A 21,233-nucleotide genomic window follows, 5' to 3' on the forward strand; every position below is an offset into this window, starting at 1 on the left:
GAATAGGTAGAAAAACTTACATGAATAAGTTCTTAGTGGCGATTTCTGAGATTCTGATGCACTCAACACCTGAGCAGTGTGCACTGTACCCAAGTGTAGTCTTTTATCCCTTGCCACCCCCCACGTTTTCCCCCCAAGTCCCCAAAGTCCAATGTATCCTTCTTACTCCTTAGCGTCCTGATACTTAGCTCCCACATATGAATGAGAACATACAATGTTTGGTTTCCCACTCCTGGGTTATTTTACTTAGAATAATATTCTCCAATTCCATCCAGGTTGCTGCAAATGCCATTATTTCATTCCTTTTTATGGCTGAGTAGCAGTCCATGGTATTATATATACCACATTTTCTTTACCCACTAGTTGATTGACAGACATTTGGATTGGCTCTCTATTTTTACAATTGCAAGTTGTGCTGCTATAGACATGCATTTCCAAGTATCTTTTTCATATAATGACTTCTTTTACTCTGGGTAGATAACCTAGTAGTGGGATTGCTAGATCAAACAGCAGATCTATTTTTAGTTCTTTAAGGAATCTCTACACTGTTTCCCATAATGGTTGTACTGGTTTCCATTCCCACCAACAGTGTAGAAGTGTACCCGTTTCACTGCATCCACACCAACATCTATTATTTTGTGATTTTTTGATTATGGTCATTCTTGCAGGAGTGAGGTGATGCTGCACTGCAGTTTTGATTTGCATTTCCCGATAATTAGTGATGTTGAGCATCTTCCACATGCTTGCTGGCCATTTGTACATCTTCTCTTGAGACTTGTCTCTTCATGTCTTTAGCACACTTTTTGATGGAATTGTTTGTTTTCTTGCTGACTTGAGTTCTTTGTAGATTCTGGGTGTCAGTCCCTTGTCAGATGTACAGATTGTGAAGATTTCCTGCCACTCTGTGGATTGTCCGTTAACTCTGCTGATTATTTCCTTTGTTGTACACACTACCATGCCAAGCTAATTATTTTTTACTGTTATTTTTTGTAGAGACAGGGTTTCACTCACTATGTTGCCCAGGCTGTTGATGAATGGTTCTAGTTAACAGCTACTTATTAAAACCTAAGATTTTATCATATCTCCATTCAAACCTGAGATACAATGATTCTATGATTTCATATGATAAGGAACTCCCCTGAGGCAGGCTAGCCAGCTATTTGATTCCTCATTTTTCATTCAGGGAAACTGAGTCTCAGCAATTCAGTGACCTTCTCTGGTTTTGCTCATGCCTTAAGCCTGTAGTATTTCTCATATTAGATGATCAAGTCACTTTGGTGGTGTCCTGGATATGACCTGTTTGGCAAGGCATTTCTTGTTAGCCACTACTCAGAGAACTCTTTTCTATCGGAGGGCTGCCGAGGACATCCACAGGGCCTGGTACACGTGGGCTTCCCCTCCAGGTCCTGTGGACCCTGCCTGTACTGCCGTATTCTGGCAGGGCTGGAATCAACCTGGAGCACCTTCTAGCACAGCATGGGACTCCCTCATCCTCTGGGGAGAAAAGGGGCTGGCCCAGCCATCCCCATGCCCCAGAGAAAAGGAAGCTTACAGAAACAGTCCACTAATGCCCAAAACCCAGAAGTAGGAGGCTGAAACCAAATAACCTTCATTTTCAGAACAGTGACTGAAAATGAAACTTCAGAATGAGGATGGAGCCCTTGAAATTCATGGGACAATCTTCCTAGTCCATCTAAGGACCTGCCCATTTGTCTTAACTTTCAACTGAGAAATACATTGTACATATGAAACAAGGGTGTGTGTGTATCTAAAATATGTACCACTTGAAGACCTAAGTAAAAGAATACACATGCACAGAATACACAATCCAAGAAACAGAATATAACCAGAACTGTTAACATTCTCTCTGTCCTGCCCCTCCCCCACCAAGGACAATCGCCTCCCTAATTCAGGGGTTAAGCATTTCCTTTGGTCCTCATAGCCTTATTACACATGTGTGCATCCCTAAGCAGCACACTGTTTAGTTCTGCTTGTTTTCAACTTCGTATCGTTGGAATCACACCATATGTGTGCTCTGTCTTGCTTTTCTTGCAGTACATGGTGAGATTTATCCTTCGTTGATGCAGACAGCTGGAGTTCATTTTCACTGCAGTAGAGAGGCACTAAAGGAATATACCTCGGTTTATCTACCTACTCTACTGTTACTTGATTGTTTCTAGTTTTTTCTATCATTAACAATGCTGCCAAGGAAGCTCTTCTGAAAATGGCTAGCCTTTTAAAATGCTCCTTCCAAACCAGTCCTCACCCACCCTCCCTCCCTCTGGAGGTCCGGGTTTTGCCTCTGCAAATAGCACAGGGCGGGAAAACCCTGGCCTGTGGCTAAAGTACTGGGAGTTCTCTGCAACCCGAGACACAATTCCCAGGATCCCATCCCTCTGCTCCCCGCCCCGGCCTGTCTCCTCTTCTGAACTTGAGATTCCACCTCCTGCTTTACTTGGATAAAACAATTGGCCTTTTAAGAGGCAGCCTGGATTTCTGAGTCACACCCCTCTTCCGGCTATCTCCCCCGGTTTCCCCAGGTAAAAGAGAACAGACCGCAATGAAAGGGCTCCATTGACAGGCTGCAGGGTGACAACTATGGCAGAAAGGAGTTGCAGGCCCTGCCTGGCCTGGAGGGTCAAAGGAAGCTCTCCGATGCCAGGCTTCAGGCCACTAGCTCCTCACATGTGCCACACAGCAATAGGAAGAAGAAGGGAAACCTACCCATGGGCAGAGCCAGTCACTTTTCCATATTACATATATTATTCCATTTAAAGCTCACATAATTTGAAAGGTGGAAAAACAGTAACAGGCAACACCATAATTACACCTAGTGGATACAGACTATACGCCAGCTACTGTGCCACGTGGTCTATACGCCTTTCTCAATGGGTCCTAACCCATTACAGTGGCCATGAAGTCAATTCAGAGGATTAAGACCAGCAATTTTTTTTTTTTTTTTTTTTTTTTTTGAGACAGAGTCTCACTCTGTCGCCAGGCGCCAGGCTGGAGTGCAGTGGCACAATCTTGGCTCACTGTACCTCCACCTCCCGGGTTCAAGCAATTCTCCTGCCTCAGCCTCCTGTGTAGCTGGGACTACAGGTGCATGCCACCATGTCCAGCTAATTTTTGTATTTTTAGAAGAGATGGGGTTTCACCATGTTGGCCAGGCTGGTCTTGATCTCTTGACCTGTGATCTGCCCGCCTCAGCCTCCCAAAGTGCTGGGATTACAGGCTTGAGCCACCTTGCCCAACCAAGACCAGCATTTTTAAAAACAAAAGCAGCTGGACATGGTGGCTCACTCCTGTAATCCCAGCACTCTGAGAGGCTGAGGCGGGCAGATCACCTGAGGTCAAGAGTTTGAGACCAGCCTGTCCAACATGCCTCTATTAAAAATACAAAAAATTAGCTGGTTGTGGTGGTGGGTGCCTATAATCCCAGCTACTCGGGAGCTGAGGCAGGAGAATTGCTTGAACCTGGGAGGCGGAGGTTGCAGTGAGCCGAAATCACGCCACTACACTCCAGGCTGGGTGACAGAGAGAGATTCTGTCTCAAAAATCAGTAAATAATTTTTTTTTCTTTTTTTTGAGACAGAGTTTCACTCTTGTTACCCATGCTGGAGTGCAGTGGCACGATCTCAGTTCACCGCAACCTCCGCCTCCTGGGTTCAAGCAATTCTGCCTCAGCCTCCCGAGTAGCTGGGACTACAGGCGCATGCCACCATGCCCAGCTAATTTTTGTATTTTTTTAGTAGCGACGGGGTTTCACCATGTTGACCAGGATGGTCTCGATCTCTTGACCTTGTGATCCACCCACCTCGGCCTCCCAAAGTGCTGGGATTAAAGGCATGAGCCACCGTGCCTGGCAAAAAATAAGTAAATAATTTTAAAAAATTAAAAAATAAACCAGTAAGACTGAAACTAGATAGAAAATACTAAAGCATCCCATAGAGGATGGGCAAGTATTGTTCAAAGTCTCACTTCTGTTAGCATCCATTAGTCAATGAGTAATAGACCATAATGTGAAACCTACCTCTCAGTGTGGCCAGTGACTAAAGTCAGTTGTGAAAACTTCCTTATCTGTTTCATAACCACCCCACTGAGGTAAGTTCAGTTTCTAGCCTAATTTAACAGAGAAAAGAACTGAAGCTACTTCCCCAACTTCATCTGTAGTACACGCCCCAGCCACCATCCCACCCATCACTCCTGACATAACAGCCTCATTTCTGTTCCTCTTTCCGTCCCCAGAACACATGCTATTCCTCAGCACAGAGCATTCTCCCTTCTTTGCATGGCTGTCTCTTTCCCATCCTTCAGGTCTCAGCCTGGGTGTGATCTCCACTGCAGAGAGCCCTCCTGAAGCCCTGTTCTCAGTAGGCTCTCTCCTGCTTATAGCCACGCAGACATCTGCTTTCTTGTTTGCTATGTGCCTTCCCCACTAGAACTGCAAAGACAGGGAGACATCTGTCATCTTCACCCACACAGACCTTGCTTCTACTAGAGTAGCTGGCACATAGCAGACACTTCACATTTGTTAAGTGAATAAATAAATGTCCCAAGTCCAGCCGTGTGCGGTGGCTCACGCCTGTAATCCCAATACTTTGGGAGGCTGAAGTGGGTGGATCACCTGAGGGCGGGAGTTCGAGACCAGCCTGACCAACACGGAGAAACCCTGTCTCTACTAAAAATACAAAATTAGCTGGGCATGGTGACGCATGCCTGTAATCCCAACTACTCGGGAGGCTGAGGCATGAGAATTGCTTGAACCCGGGAGGCGGAGGTTGTGGTGAGCCGAGATCGCACCATTGCACTCCAGACTGGGCAACAAGAGGAAAAGTCTGTCTCAAAAAAAAAAAAAAAAAAAAAAGAAAGAAAGAAATGTCCCAAGTCCTCATGGTTAGCAAATGGCAAAGTGTGGATTCACACCCAGATCTGTCTGACCTGAGGCTTGTTCTCAGTGCTGTGGCTGCGCTAAAACTCAGAAACATTGCTGCCCCAGTGCACACCACGAGAAAGTGTGGGTGCCCCTAGCATGACTAACTCCTAAAGCTCATGCTCTCTCCATTATGTCATTGAGGCGGGCGTTGCGGCTGGCGGGATGAGTGGCTCACAGGAGCAGCCTCTTGCAGTCAGCTGAGAACGTGGAGGGATACATGAATGCGGAGACTGCAAAAACTCCAGACTTGAAGAGGAAAAGAAAGTTGCCAGTGACCAGAGAAATACCAGAAAAAATCAGCTGAGCCCAGGATTTCTACTGTGCCCAGGAGAGCGGCCAGCTCAGAAATGAGGGGTGGGGGCGCCCCTAGGTAAACAGTATTCTGGGAAGGAGGTCTGGAGAAGCAGCCAGAGACAGCAGCCAAAGGAGCAACCGCGCAGCGGAACAGAGGGCTGAGGCTGCAGAGCTGCACATTCAGGGCCCTTGGGGTGGGCAGCACTGAGTAGATTCTGAGGCTGGGACTGGAGAGGGAGGTCCTAGGCTCTGACTTGGCTAACCGTCCCACAAAGGGGACAGCTGGAGCGGGCCACAGGACTATTTTGCCAATGCTGCCACCTTGTGGTCGTAGAATGCCCAGCCCACGGGAAAAAAATGTACACATAGGTCAGCTTGTGGATTTATTCTTCATTTATTGAAAGTGCCTGATGTGAGTGACATGGATCCAACCTTCAAGGACCTCAGCCCCTTATATCCAGGCAGTGACCAAACTCTCCTCTTTTCACCTCCCTCTTTTCATAACTTGTGTCCCCACCCCCAACTCCGAACTGGACTGTGAGGACAAGGATGGTATCTAACTCATCTCTAAAGCTACGGTACACAGCACAGGGCCTGCACAAGAGACTGGTAATAGCAGCCACTAGTTAATATGTGCTAAGTGCTTTTAAGTACATTGGCACATTGGATTCTGACCTCCAAATGGAGATGTCAAGGCAGGGTTTATTTCAACATGAGCCTGGAGTTCTCGGAGAGGTCAGAGATGGAGAAATAAAGGTGGTGTCACTGGCACAAACACAGATGGTGTTATTTTAAAGGTCAGCACCCCTCAAAGTTTTATGTGCATATGGCTCACCAGGGAACTATGCCAAAATGCAGACTCCAATGATTCTGTCGTCTGACGTGGGGTAAAGATTCTGTTTCTACCAGACTCCCGGGTGGGGCCGATACTGCTGGTTCACAAACCACATTTTGAGTGGTAAAAATCTGGAACAGAGGTAAATAAACTATGGCTAGCTGGTCAAGTCTGGCCCAGAGCCTCTGGTTTGTACAATCAGCAAACTAAGGGTGATATTTTCATTTTCACAGGGGTGGAGAAAAAGAAGGAGAAGGAGAAGGCAGAAAAGACAGAAAAGCGGGGTAGGGAGGAAGACGGAAAGAAAAGAAGAAAAGGAGACAGAGACCATTTGTGCTTCACAAGGCCTAAAATATTTACTCTTCGGTTCTTGACAGAAAAAGTTTGCCAGCCCTGACCTTGGATATCACCCAGGGACACGGTGTGTAGCTAAACAAGGGAGCGACTGGCCCCTGAAGCAAACCGCTGTGACTTCCAAATCCCCATCCCTAGTTTTGGTAGGAAAAGCAAGAGTGCAAGGCACCACATGTACAGTGGGCCTTCCATATTGTGGGTTCCATAACTGTGGATTCAACCAACTGCAGATCAAAACTATTTTTAAAAAGAAGGACATTGTGTCTATACTGAACAGAAACAGACTTTTCTTGTTATTATTACCTAAGAAACATGGTATAACGACGATTTACATAGCATTACATTGTAGCGGGTAGTAAAAATAACCTAGAGATGATTTAAAGTATATGGAAGGATGTGCTTAGGGTACATGCAAACACTGCACATTTTATATCAGGGACTTGAGCATCCATAGATTTTAGTATCTGAGGAGGGTCCTGGAACCAATCCCCAGTGGATACTCAGGGATGAATTATATGCCAAGAGGGCAGGAAGGCCGGGCACAGTGGCTCACGCCTGTAATCCCAGCTCTTTGGGAAACTGAGGTGGGTGGATCACCTGAGGTCAGGAGTTTGAGACCAGCCTTGCCAACATGGTGAAACCCTGTCTCTACTAAAAATACAAAAATGAGCTGGGCATGGCCAGGTGTGATGGCTCACACCTGTAATCCCAGCACTTTGGAAGGTCTAGGTGGGCAGATCACCTGAGGTCACGAGTTCGAGACCAGCCTGATCAACATGGAGAAACCCCATCTCTACCAAAAATACAAAATTAGCCAGGCATGGTGGCGGGTGCCTATAATCCCAGCTACTCAGAGGGCTGAGGCAGGAGAATCGCTTGAACCTGGGAGACAAAGGTTGCGGTGAGCTGAGAACGCGCCATTGCACTCCAGCCTGGGTAACAAGAGTGAAACTCCGTCTCAAAAAAAAAAAACAACAGCTGGGCATGGTGGCAGGCACCTGTAATCCCAGCTACTTGGGAGGCTGAGGCAGGAGAATCGCTTGAACCCACGAGGTGGAGGTTGCAGTGAGCCGAGAACATGCCATTGCACTTCAGCCTAGGCAACAAGAGTGAAACTCTGTCTCAATAAAAAGAATAAGTCAGGAAAAGATGAACATCTGAAGCTTCCACGTGGGTGGGGGTGGCCCTGGGGAAAGGGTTGTGGAAACACCTGGGGTTCGAAGTGGGAACAAGGACTTGTGGTGAGCCAATAACCCCCACTGCCTCTTTCAGAGCTTATCTTGGAACAAAGCAATAGAAATAGAAAGAGCGGGCAGGGACCACCTCCACTTGCGTGCAGCACCACAGAAGTACTGGGAAAATAAAAAAGAGAGCCTGTGAATTCCACAGGGTTGATCTGCGGGCAGTACCTTCTGAATTTTGGCCAAGAGTTGGGAGGGTGGGTAGAGGGATTTCGGAAGGACAGGGAAAGGATGTGGCAATAAAGCAATAGCCCCAGAGCCTGTAATGCGGGGGCCAAGTTGTGTTTGGCCACAGTGCCTTCTGTCATGCTTCTGCCACCCTGTGCTGAGGAATACATTTGCTTAAATGTCAATGCCTGAGAAAGTAAATACAGCTGTCCATTTCCATCAACTTGCAGCAATTAATCTGGCTTCCGCTCAGTGGAAGACAAGGCTGTTCTGCGTTAAGTCATGAAAGGTTTGCTTGTCTCACCATCAAGTGTTCACGTGTGTTTCCAAAGGACAACAATAGCACCCTTTCATGGAGGGCAGGAAAGAATATCTATCAAAAGACTGTGGGCCAGGATATCTGCAAAGCCAAACTGCTCTTAAACGCTGCAGGGCAAACAAGAAGACAGAAGGATGTGACAAAGTCACCATGTGCTGTAAAACAGATTCCAGAATTTGCTGGTTGGAAGGAATCTTTAAGGTCAACCAATCTCCTTCATGCTTCTAGCAAAGCTGCCTACAAAATCTAACCATCTTGAGAAAAAACGCACATGTCATGCCTGGCTTTTGGCATCAAATATTCTTTTTAATAAATTAAGAAATGCTGGCAATGAAAAACAACTCTCTGCCTTCTAACCCACGAGTTCCTGCCCTTCTCTCCCAACCCCCTTGATCACACTAGTTGTCTCTCCCCCCTCAAAGTAGGTTCCTTTAGGAAGTGACTGATTTTTTGCAGCACCCAACATGCTCGCCGGCCCACAGAACGAGTATGGTGAACGAGACCCCAGTCTATTGAAAAACCGTAGCCTTCCTGCCACCTACTGGCTTCGTGATTTGGGACAAGTTACTTAACCTTTCAAAACCAGTTTCCTCACCCATAAAGCCCTCTCACTAGAGGGCTGTTTGAGGATTAACCATGTTAATACATGTAGATTACTTAGAAGGCTGACTAGCACAATAGTAAGGATTTCCTAAGTGCTGACAATTTTTATCATTCAAGTAGTAAATTAATCTATTATTCTATCCCATGAATCACACTCTCCCCGAAACATACTACATTAGAACAACGTTTCTCTTTTTTTTTTGTTTTTTTTTTCTGAGACAGGGTTTCACTCTTGTCACCCAGGCTGGAGTGCAGTGGCACAATCTCGGCTCACTGCAACCTCTACCTCCTGGGTCCAAGCGATTCCCCTGCCTCAGCCTCCCAAGTAGTTAGGATTATGGGTGCATGCCACCGTGCCTGGCTAATTTTTGTATTTTTAGTAGAGATAAGGTTTCACCATGTTTGCCAAGAGGCTGGTCTCAAACTCCCGACTTGAGGTGATCTGCTTGCCTTGGCCTCCCAAAGGGCTGGCCAGGTTTCTCAATTTCAGCACTACTGACATTACTTTGCTGTGGGAGCCTGTCCTGTGCATGGGAAGGTGTTTAGCAGCATTCTTGGTCTCTACCCACTAGGTGCCAGAAGCAACGCCCCACCACCATCCCACATTCTGACAACGAAAAATGTCCCCTAGCGAGGAAATCTCCCTATTGTACTAGAACATGCAAATCGGGGATAGAGAGTCTGGTCACCATACCACGTAATTTCCCGCCATCCCATTCTCCCTCCATACAGACACCTTGGCCACCTCTTGCTCACCACTCAGTTGTCTTGGAGGGAATAAGTGATAGGTGCTGTAGATATCGTTGGAGAACTGCAGCTGGAGCTCAGGGCTACCTGTCAGGAGCTGAGCCACCTGTTCCACCTGAAATGGCGTCTTCTCCAGGATCACAACGGCATCCTCTCCAGCCCCATCCCCAGAGGCTTCATTCACCTGTGGGCAAGGGCATCATCAGTGGGCTCAAGGGCAGAGCCACGATGAGACTCTGGAGAGCAGAGACAGAAGCTCCCAGGGCCTTTGAAATCCTAGAACTTGGGATTTCCTTCTCTGAAGTCTTCCCTCTGGGAAAGTCTAGCCAATGGCATTCACATTTCTTTTTTCGTAGAAGGCGTCTCTCTTTTTTTTTTTTTTTTTTTTTGAGATGGAGTCTTGCTCTGTCACCCAGGCTGAAGTGCAATGGTGCAATCTCAGCTCACTGCAACCTCTGCCCCCTGGATTCAAGCAATTGTGCTGCCCCAGCCTCCCAAGAAGCTGGGATTACAGGAATTCACCACCAGGCCCAGCTAATTTTGCATTTTTAGTAGAGACGGGGTTTCTCCATGTTGGTCAGGCTGGTCTTGAACTCCCGACCTCAGGTGATCCACTCACTTCAGCCTCTCAAAGTGCTGGGATTACAGGTGTGAGCCATCACACCCAGCTAATTTTTGTATTTTTAGTAGAGATGGGGTTTCACCATGTTGGCTAGGCTGGTCTTAAACTCCCAACCTCAAATGATCTGCATGCCTCCGCCTCCTAAAGTGCTGGGATTACAGGCATGAGCCACTGTGCCCAACCAGAGAAGGCATATCAACCCAAATCCTTGTGGTGGCTCTCACACTTTTCTTCCCCAAAATGCAAGCCTTCTCAGTTGTCTTCCATTTTAGGCTTACAAGATCTCTGTCAAGTTCTCCCCATTTCAGAAGAAAAGATGAAAAACTGAGATCTTGAGTGACTTGCCCAAAGTCACATGAAGAGTCAGCATTGAAACAGAAACTAGAACCTGTGTCTCCCAAGTGACTCCTAGCTCAAAAGCTCTCATGGCTAACACCTTCAGCAGGTGCTGCACACTGAAGACAGCTGGGCTGAGAAAACCAGACAGAACCTCATATTAAAAAAAAAAAAAAAAGAAAAGAAGAAAAGAAAAGAAGTGAGCCTCAGTGGCTCCGGCCTGTTGTTCTGATGCTTGAGGAGGCGAGGCTATGTGTTCGAGGCCAGCCTGGACAACATAAAAACCTCTAATAAAAAAAAAAAAAAAGCCCCAGCACAGTGTCTCACCCTATAATCCAAGCACTTAGGAAGGCCAAGGCAGGGGGGATCACCTGAAGTCAGCAGTTCAAGACCAGATTGGACGACATGGCGAAGCTCTGTCTCTACTAAAAATAAAAAATTAGCCGGGCATGGTGGCAGGTGCCTGTAATCCCAGCTACTCGGGAGGCTGAGCCAGGGAGAATCGCTAGAACCCAGGAGGCAGAGGTTGCAGTGAGCTGAGATCACACCACTGCACTCCAGCCTGGGTGAAAAAGAGGAGAGACTCTTTCTCAAAAAACAAAACAAAAATAAAAAGACACACAGAGAGGCATGGAAGCCTAGACCAAGGTTCCCTGATCCTCCCAAAGGTAAGAGTTCCTGCTAGTAGTTTTGGAGAACCCGCATGCCTGCCCTGCCTGGGCCTCCTTACTAGTTCCTGGAATGGTCTCCATCTCTCCTCAGCCCCTGCCAGACGGCTGGGCACGTTGGTATTGGAGCAAGCTGTCTGTATCTGTCTCGCCAGAAATATTCCGTAGTCCTGAAGATCGGGGATGGTAACTTTCATCTCCACATCCCCAGAACCTAGCTCAGCCTCTGGCATGCATGAAAATGCGTGTGTAGAACTGAATTAACAATTATAATATATTGTCTCCTGTTAGGGCTGAAGTCGTGTAAGGCAGAGATCACATCTCCTACAGTCTCATGTCGTTTCCAGGGTCAGGGATGAGTAAGACATCTAACGTTTACTGGATCCCCAGTCCCTGTATACATAAGTGGATGACAATGAATGACTTGGAAAAAGGAACACGTGATCTTTAACGTGCAATACACTCTCCTAGTAGATATTTCTAGTCAAGCAGACACTTAGAAAAATTAGAGCTAAATGCGTTCATTGCCTTAATTTCAAGGGCAATCTTGCCGCCTTTTACCGCCCCTCTTTGCATTCTAGTGGCGCATTCCGCTCCCCCAAGTGATGATTGGTATTTTCCGGTCGAGATCCGGAAAAAAAAAAAAAAAAAAAAAAAATCCGCTTCCGAAGTGATGATTGGTTCACTGGTTGCCGCGTCCCACCCCTGGGATGCCTTCTGGTACCTTTCCGTGTAGGAAAATGATTTTGTCCCGCGCAGACTCCCTCAGCACTTTCTGCAGTCTGAAGCCGGAGAACGGTAAGCGGACAGGAGCACAGGTACCATTTCCAACGTCTGCCTTCTTTTCCTCTGTGCTGGCGACGTGCGCCTCCTCCAAGTCCTGCTCGCGCTTTCTCTTGCTGGGTTGAGGCTCTGCGTCCGCCATGCTGCCCGGGAGGCGGTGTGCGCCTGCGCGCTTCGCGCTGGCCCCGCCCATCGCCCGAGCCTGGCTGCAGTGCTGGGCTGAGTCGCCAACTCCCGGCGCTCACGGCTTGGGGACCCGCTCCTGTGGCTGCGGGTCGCGTATGGCGGAGCCCTCTGACCTGTCTCAGGGCGCTCCTTTCAGCAAAGTTACTGCCTTTGGCCTGGTTGAGGTGCCGCCCGGCCCTGAGGGAAGGGAAAAGAAGGCTGAGAGTCCCGAAAGCGGGGGGCTAGAGGTGCGAGCGCAGGAAATAGGGACCCCCAGGCCCACGGTCGGGAGCGGTAGCCGAAGACCCCCTTGGGCCACGGGAGTGTTGGAGACCTTGTTTTAATACTGACATTTTAATCATACTTACACCGACGTTGACCAGTTGTCGGGGAAGTAACGTTTCTGACGCAAATCCGTGAGCCCACTTTATAATTTGGTCACTTTTTTTCTACCGAGTATTTAAGCTATTTCCATTTTTCCCCCGTTTTCATTGCTTTAGAGAAATTTTCATCCTGATCGGTTTTTTCCTTTGTGGACTCAGCACTTTTCTGCTGAAAAGAAGGGAAAACGAACAGGGCCAGAAGAACCATTCCCATCACCCACTTATTTCTGGGCTGGAGGCATTCCCCCCCTCTGTATCTAGTTTGCCTATATTTTTGCCCGTCTTCCCTGGGGATAAGATTTGCGGTATGATGCGTCTCGCAGGGTTTCCTTTGTCTTTTTTTTTGCCATGTAACATTGTTACTGGTAACTTCCGCTGTTGAGAGTTTGCTTGGTGGCCATCGTTTCTAGTTAGCCCTTTTTTCCCTGGTGTTTACAGATCTAAATTTTGTTAATTGTTTCAGTCAGTGAAACATTTTTGCCAGTGATTTGAGTTTAGATTTTCGACATATCTAATGGTTGTGGGACAGTTTTTGCCATTTTCAACATTAGCAACAAGATGCAATTTACGGTCAGTTTTTGTTCAGTAACAAGGTGTACCATGTGTTAGTCTAATTTTTGGATTTTTTTCTACCGGAAATATAGATTAGGAGTCGGATAAAAGACTTTTTTGTGTGATGCAGAAAGCATTATTAGGGGAGACTTAGGATCTGGAATAATTATCTTCAACAGCAACAAAAAAATTTGTCATGTCCACAGGTTTCCTGGATCCATTCCTCACCTTCTGAGAATATACAAAAAGAGGTTGTAACCTGCGTTCAAGACTAGTAAAAAATATATATCCTGGAGGACAAATGGCAATGACAAAACCTGCTTGACTCCAAGACCCTGATTTTGTGAAAATTGCCAGGCTTTTTTTTTTTTTTTTTTTTTTTTTGGACTTTTTTTTTTTTGCCGTTAGGAAGGGAATTTCAGTGGAGTAGCTATGTTTTTGCAAAAAGAGCCCAGAATTGAGAGCCATGAAGTCGGGCCCTAACACTGACTAGCTGTGTAACTTTGGAGAAGTAACTTAACCTCTCCAGGTCTCCATTTTCCATGTGCCAGCCACTATCAATTCTGAGCAAGACAGAGGAAGCCTCTCCTTTCACAAAATGTATATTCAAATGGGGCATGTGACATAAGCAAAATAATGATTAAGTGCTGTTAATAGAACAAAACTGGACAGTGTGAAGAGCCTGGGATAGGAGGCCTCCCTTTTGTTTTTCTTTGAGACAGAGTCTCACTCTGTCACCCAGGCTGGAGTACAGTGGTGCGATCTTGGCTCACTGCAACCTTTGCCTCCCTGGTTCAAGCGACTCTCCTGCTTCAGCCTCCTGAGTAGCAGGAATTACAAGCATGCACTAGCATGCCTGGCTAATTTTTGCATTTTTATTAGAGACAGGGTTTTGCCATGTTGGCCAGACTGTTCTCAAACTCCTGACCTCAAGTGACTTGCCCGCCTCCCAGAGTGCTGGGATTACAGGTGTGAGCCACCATGCCTGGTCAAGCCCTTTAGATAAGATGATCTTGGACCTCTCAAAAGGTGACTGACATTTAAGCTGAGACTTGAACGATGAGAAGGAACCGGCCATATGAAGAGCCCAGGCAGAGTAAATATTAAATGTCAGAGACCCTAGAGCAGTTATGTGCTTGACATTTTTTAAAAATAAGAATGGGCCGGGTACAGTGGCTCACACCTGTAATCCCAGCACTTTGGGAGGCTGAGGTGGGTGGGTCACAAGGTCAGGAGTTCAAGACCAGCCTGACAAATGTGGTGAAACCCCATCTCTACTAAAAACATAAAAATTAGCTGGGTGTGGTGGTGTACACCTGTAATCCCAGCTACCTGGGAGTCTGAGGCAGGAGAATCACTTGAACTCAGGAGGTACAGGTTGCAGTAAGCCAAGATCGCTCTACTGCACTTCACCCTGGGTGACAGGGAGCAAGACTCAGTCTCAAAAAAAAATAAGAATGACCTGTGTAGCTAAAATATAATGAGCAAACAAGAAGCATTTGAAATGAAATTGTAGAGAAATGTATTCATTATTGGCAAAAATTCATCAATATGGGTATATTTTTCATAAAATATAAAACCAGAATTCTACTCTTCAAAAAGCCTGGCTCAAGCCCCACCTGGTGGCTCACACTTGTAGTCCCAGATACTCAGGAGGCTGAGGTGGGAGGATCACTTGAGCCCAGGAGTTTGAGGCTGCAGTGAGCTGTAATCACACCATTCCACTCCAGCCAGGGCAACAGAGCAAGGCCTTGTCTCTTTTAAAAAAAAAAAAAAAAAAAAAAAAAAGAATGTGCCAGGCATGGTGGCTCATGCCTGTAATCCCAGCACTTTGGGAGGTCGAGGAAGTCGGATCACCTGAGATTGGGAGTTCCAGACCAGCCTGAGCAACATGGAGAAACCCCATCTCTACTAAAAATAAAAAAATGAGTGGGGCGTGATGGCACATGCCTGTAATCCCAGCTACTTGGGAGGCTGAGGCAGGAGAATCGCTTAAACCTGGGAGGCAGAGTTTGTGGTGAGCTGAGATCGCGCCATTGCACTCCAGCCTTGGCAACAAGAGTGAAACCCCATCTCAAAAAAAAAAAAAAAAAAGCCTGGTTCAAGGAAAAGATGAGCTCATAGGAAGCCTCAGCTACTAGAGTTCCTATTAAATACTAAACCGCAGAGTTTAAGGAATCTTTATGGCGGCACAGTTAAAACTAATTACATTTAAAATTCAGTTCCTCAGTTACACCAGCCACTTTGCAAGTGTTTGATAGCCGCTTGTGACTAGTGGCTACCATATTAGCACAGATGTAGAACATTTCATTATCAAAGGAATTTCTACTAGACAATGCTATATTAGGGTACGCAATATTATAAAGCCCTATTCAAATTGTTGAGTTTTTTGGAAATCTTAAAACTTCTCCCAAGCAAGGTGTAGTAGCTCACGCCTGTAATCCCAGCACTTTGGGAGGTCTCGCGAGTGAATAACTTGAGTTCAAGAGTTTGATACCAGCCTGGCTATCATGGTTAAATCCCATCTCTATTAAAAATACAAAAATTAGCCGAGTATGGTAGCAGGCACCTGTAATTCCAGCTGCTCGGTAGGAGAATGGCTTGAACCTGGGAGGCGGAGGTTGCAGTGAGCCAAGATCGTGCCACTGCACTTCAGCCTGAATAACAGAGCGAGACTCTTGTCTCAAAAAAAAAAAAAACAAAAAAAAAAAACCGCAAATCTTTTCTTTATTAGTCTAAAGAAAGACTGGATACTTCCCACTTCCATTTCAGGGGTTATGACAGACTAAAGTGAAAACAAGTCAGCTACAAAACACCTGAACATTCTGGATGCAAAATTTAAAACATTCTTTTACTTACATTGCCGAGCTCTCAAAAAAGTAAAATTTTCAGGAACCAAAAATGATATGGGAGTTTGAATCCATAGAGTGGTAAAGGGATTTTTAAGGTGGAAGCTGTTTTAAGTGCTATTGCTGATCTCTAGACACCTAGGACACGATTCAAGAGACAAGACCTGAGCTTGTGTAAAAGGGAATTAGGATACAGAACTTTCCATAGAGCTAGGATCCCTGAAGGTCCACTAGCTAAATAAAGGGGCCAACAAATTTTTATTTTTTTCTGAGAGTCTCGCTCTGTTGCCCAGCACTTTGGGAGGCTGAGGCAGGTGGATCACTTGAGGTCAGGAGTTCAAAGCCAGCCTGGTCAACATGGTAAAACCCCATCTCAACTAAAAATACAAAAAAAATTAGCCAGGCTTGGTGCTGTGAGCCTATAATCCCAGCTACGCAGGAGGCTGAGGCAGAATTGCTTGAACCTGGGAGGTTGCAGTGAGCCAAGATCACACCACTGTACTTCAGCCTGGTCAACAGATCAAGACTCTTTGTCTCGGAGGAAAAAAAAAAAAAACCACTCCTCAACTATTTTATGAAGCTGGTATAACCCTGGTAACATAACCAGAAAGGGATAATACAAGATTAGATAATTAAGGGCCAATCATGTACCTGAATGAAGACGTGAAATTCCTAAAGAAAATGGTAGCAAACTGGAATCCTGTGATTTTTTTTAAAAAAGTCATACATCACGGTCAAGTTGAGTTTACAAGGAACATCAAGCTGGCATAATGCTAGAAAATCTAATGTTATTCCTACATTAACCATTTTAAAAAGGGGGAAAAAATGCTGTCTCTCAAATAGATGTCAACTATTTTGATTAAATTTAAAACCATTCAAGAGAAGTAACTCTTGGCCAACTGAAAAAGCAGGAAACTTCTAACCTGTTAAAATTATGTACCAAGCCGGAGCATGGTAACTCATGCCTGTAATCCCAGCAATTTGGCCAGGGTGGGAGGACCACTTGAGGCCAGGAGTTTGAGACAGCCTGGTCAACATAGCAAAACCTGGTCTCTACAAAAAAAAAAAAAAAAAGCCAGCCATAGTACATGTACCTGTTGTCCTAGCTATTTGGAAGGCTGAGGTAGGAAGATTGCTGGAGCCCAGGAATTACAGTGAGCTATGATTGCACCATTGCACTCCAGCTTGGGCAAGAGAATGAGACCCTGTCCCTTAAAAAGAAAAAAATTATGTATCAGAAAACCTACAACACACATTTAAAGGAGAAATGTGTGAAGCAATGCCTTTTAAGGAAAGAATGAGACAAGCGTGGCTGCTATTGTCACTTTGTTTGATTGGATACCTGAGGAAGCACAGAAGGAATTAAAGTTTTTGTTTTGTTTTGCAAATTATATGACTGTTTATAGAAAATCCAACAGGCCAGGTGTGGTGGCTCACGCCTATAATCTCAGCACTTTGGGAAGCTCAGGTGGGCAGATAGCATGAGCCCAGGAGTTCAAGACCAGCCTGGGCAACATGCCAAAACCCCATCTCAACAAAAAGTGCAAAAAAATTAGACCAGTGTGGGCAACATGGTAAAACCCCATCTCAACAAAAAATATAAAAAAATTAGACCAGCCTGGGTAACATGGTGAAACCCCATCTCTATAAAAAGTACAAAAAGATTATGAGTGGTGGCACATGCCTGTGGTCCCAGCTACTCGGGGTTAAGATAGAAGAATCATCATTTGGGCCCAGGAGGTCAAGGTAGTGGTGAGCCATGATCACACCACTGCACTCCAGCCTGGGCAGAAGAGCAAGACCCTGCAAAGTTTATAGTCTTATAGAATTAAGTAATTCAGAGCAAGGCGGCCCAGTTGGTTGGTGGCGGTGGTCCTGTGGCAGACACAGAGATGCAGATCTTTGTGAAGATTGTCACGGGCAAGACCATCACCCTTGAGGTCGAGCCCAGTGACACCATTAAGAATGTCAAAGCCAAAATTCAATACAAGGAAGGTATCCCACCTGACCAGCAGCGTCTGATATTTGCTGGTAAACAGCTGGAGGATGGCCACACTCTCAGACTACAACATCCAGAAAGAGTCCACCCTGCACCTAGTGCCGCGCCTGTGAGATGGCATTATTGAGCCTTCTCTCTGCCAGCTCGTCCAGAAATACAACTGGGACAAGATGAGCTGCTGCAAGTGCTATGCTCGCCTGCACCCCTGTGCTGTCAACTGCCGCAAGAAGAAGTGTGGCCACACCAATAACCTGCGCCCAAGAAGAAGGTCAAATGAGGCCCTTCCTTCCTTGAAGGGCAGCCTCCTGCCCAGGCCCCTGGAGCCTCAATAAAGTGTCCCTTTTGTTGACTGGAGCAGCAAAAAAAAAAAAAGTAATTCAGGGCCCGGTGTGGTGGTTCCCGCCTGTAATCCCAGCACTTTGGGAGGCCAAGGCGGGTAGACCATGAGGTTGGGAGTTTGAGACTAGCCTGGCCAGCATAGTGAAACTCCGTCTCTACTAAAAATACAAAAATTTGCCAGACATTGTGGCAGGTGCCTGTAATCCCAGCTGCTTGGGAAGCTGAGGCAGGAGAATTGCTTGAACCCAGGAGGCGGAGGTTGCAGTGAGCCAGTATTGCACCATTGCACTCCAGCTTTGACAACACAGCGAGATGCTGTCTCAAAAATAATAATAATAATAGTAATAATAATTCAGCATGCTGCTTAATACTAGATCAATATGTGAAATAAATTATAGTTCTTTATCTCAGTAAAAGATAAGAATGTAAAACTAGCCTTTACAACACCAACAGAAAATATGAAATGCTAGGGAGTAATTCTAATAAAAAAAGAGGAGACTAACCAATGTGGAAAATATAGAAAGCTTTATTGAAATACACTTAAAGACATAAGTAAATGGAGACATACTGTTTTTATGAATAGGAAGACTCATAAAAATATCTGTTCTTTCAAATTCTATAAATTCTATATAAGTCCAATAAAAATACTAACAGGCTTTTTCCTGGAAACTGATGGTTGAATAAACAATTTATATCCCTGGCGAGGTGGCTTACACCTGTAATCCTAGCATGTTGGGAGGCTGAAGCGGGTGGATCACCTGAGGCTGGGAGTTCGAGACCAGCCTGACCAACATAGTAAAACCCGGTCTCTACTAAAAATACAAAAAATTAGCCGGGCGTGGTGGCAGGTGCCTGTATTCCCAGCTACTTGGGAGACTGAGGCAGGAGAATCGCTTGAACTCAGGAGGCAGAGGTTGCAGTGAGCTGAGATGGCGCCATTGCACTCCAGCCTGGGCAACAAGAGCAAAACTACATCCAAAAAAAAAAAAAAAAAAAATTATATGGAAGAGTAAAAGAAGAAAAGTCAAAATGATTTTCATGGATAAGAGAGCAGGAAGAATTGCGCTACAAATGGTCAAGGCTTGTTAGAAATGTCAGTAAGCAGCCGGGCGCGGTGGCTCAAGCCTGTAATCCCAGCACTTTGGGAGGCCGAGGCGGGTGGATCACGAGGTCAAGAGATCGAGACCATCCTGGTCAACATGGTGAAACCCCGTCTCTACCAAAAATACAAAAAAAAAAAAAATTAGCTGGGCATGGTGGCGCGTGCCTGTAGTCCCAGCTACTCAGGAGGCTGAGGCAGGAGAATTGCCTGAACCCAGGAGGCGGAGGTTGTGGTGAGCCGAGATCGCGCCATTGCACTCCAGCCTGGGTAACATGAGTGAAACTCCGTCTCAAAAAAAAAAAAAAAAAAAAAAAAAAAAAAAAAAAGAAATGTCAGTAAGCAAGCCAGTGTGGCACCAGCACAGGAATATACAAACAGATAAGGATAGGAGACTGGAGAACCCAGTAACAGCCCCCCACATATGACAATATGTGACAGCGGTGACATCATAATCGGTGGGGTAAGGATGGACTTGTAAATGATGGTTATTCTCAAACAAGAAATCTAAGTGGATTAAAGACCTAAATATGAAAAGAAATATAGAAGAAAATACAGATGTAGGGGAGGAATTCCTGAATAAAACACGAAAAACACAGACTACAAAGTAACAGGTAAAATACTATTTTAGGCCGAGGATGGTTGTTCATACCTGTAATTCCAGCACTTTGGGAGGCTGTGGCAGGTGGATCACCTGAGTTCAAGAGTTCAAGGCCAGCCTGGCCAGCATGGTAAAACCCCATCTCTACTAAAAATGCAAAAATTAGCTGGGTGTGGTGGCACACGGCTGTAATCCCAGCTACTTGGGAGGCTTAGGCAGGAGAATCGCTTGAACCTGGGAGGCAGAGGTTGCAGTGAGCTAAGATCCTGCCACTGCACTCCTGCCTGGACAACAAACAGAGCAAGATTGTGTCTCAAAAAAAAAAAAACTAAGTGAAAAAAAACACAACTTCTTCAATAGATACAATTGTCATTTTTTTTTTTTTTTTTTTTTTTTGAGACAGAGTCTTGCTCTGTCACCAGGCGCCAGGCTGGAGTGCAGTAGTGCAATCTCAGCTCACTGCAATCTCTGCCTCCTGGGCTCAAGCAATTCTCCTGCCTCAGCCTCCTGTGTCATACTTTTTTTCTTTTCCCCAAGACAGTCTTGCTGTGTCGTCCAGGGTGGAGAGTGCAGTGGTGCAATCACAACACTCACTGCAGCCTTGACCTTCGGGGCCCAAGCAGGATTCCTACCTCAGCCTTCCAAGTAGCCTGGATTACAGGCACATGCCATGACACCTGGCTTCTTTTTTAAAAAATTTTTTGGGCTGGGTGTGGTGGCTCATTCCTGTAATCCCAGCACTTTGGGAGGCCAAAGCGATGGATCACTTGAGGTCAAGAGTTCAAGACCAGGCTAGCCAACATGGCAAAACCCCATCTCTACTAAAAATACAAAAAAAAAAAAAAAAAAAACTAGTTGGGCATGGTGGCAGGCACCTGTAATCCCAGCTACTTAGGAGGCTGAGGCAGGAGAATTGCTGGAACCCAGCAGGTGGAGGTTGCATTGAGCCAAGATGGCACCACTGCACTCCAGCCTGGGCGACAGAGCGAGACTCCACCTCAAAAAAAAAAAAAAAATCATAAAAATAAATAATTTTGTAGAGATGGAGTTTTACTGCATTGGTCTTGAACTCCTGGTCTCAAGTGTTCCTCCTATCTTGGCCTCCCCAAGTGCTGGGATTTCAGGTGTGAACCACCATGCCTGGCCTATTGTCATACTTTTTAAAAACTTAATAATTGGCCAGGCAAGGTGGTTTACGTCTGTAATCCCAGCACTTTGGGAGGCCGAGGCAGGTGGATCAGCCAAGGTCACGAGTTCAAGGCCAGCCTGACCAACATGGTGAAACCACGTCTCTACTAAAAATACAAAAAATTAGCCAAGCATGGTGGTGGGTGCCTATA

At 45.9% G+C, this 21,233-nt stretch overlaps 1 protein-coding gene, 1 long non-coding RNA gene and 1 pseudogene across 2 annotated transcripts in view; 2 read left to right on the plus strand and 1 right to left on the minus strand.

The window, feature by feature from the left end:
- Window positions 1-13,180, minus strand: part of DCPS (decapping enzyme, scavenger) — a 48,450-nt gene extending 35,270 nt beyond the window's left edge. The window contains exons 1-2 of the mRNA XM_032284856.1: window positions 11,848-13,180; window positions 9,507-9,681 (exon numbers count right to left, since the gene is read on the minus strand). Of these exons, the coding sequence (XP_032140747.1) occupies window positions 9,507-9,681; window positions 11,848-12,099 (427 nt within the window). The 5' untranslated portion in view covers window positions 12,100-13,180. The remainder of the gene's footprint in view (window positions 1-9,506; window positions 9,682-11,847) is intronic.
- On the plus strand, window positions 11,739-13,356 carry LOC116555942. The gene is made up of 2 exons (XR_004270758.1): window positions 11,739-11,921; window positions 13,213-13,356. It is a non-coding gene; the product is annotated as an uncharacterized LOC116555942 (long non-coding RNA).
- A 4,184-nt stretch (window positions 13,357-17,540) lies between these two features.
- Window positions 17,541-18,226, plus strand: LOC116555943 (annotated as a pseudogene).
- The last annotated feature ends 3,007 nt before the right edge of the window (window positions 18,227-21,233 follow it).

This window comes from Sapajus apella, unplaced genomic scaffold (genome assembly GCF_009761245.1).
Source record: "Sapajus apella isolate SASKATOON/1434 unplaced genomic scaffold, GSC_monkey_1.0 scaffold16, whole genome shotgun sequence".
Classification (NCBI taxonomy): Eukaryota; Metazoa; Chordata; class Mammalia; order Primates; family Cebidae; genus Sapajus; species Sapajus apella.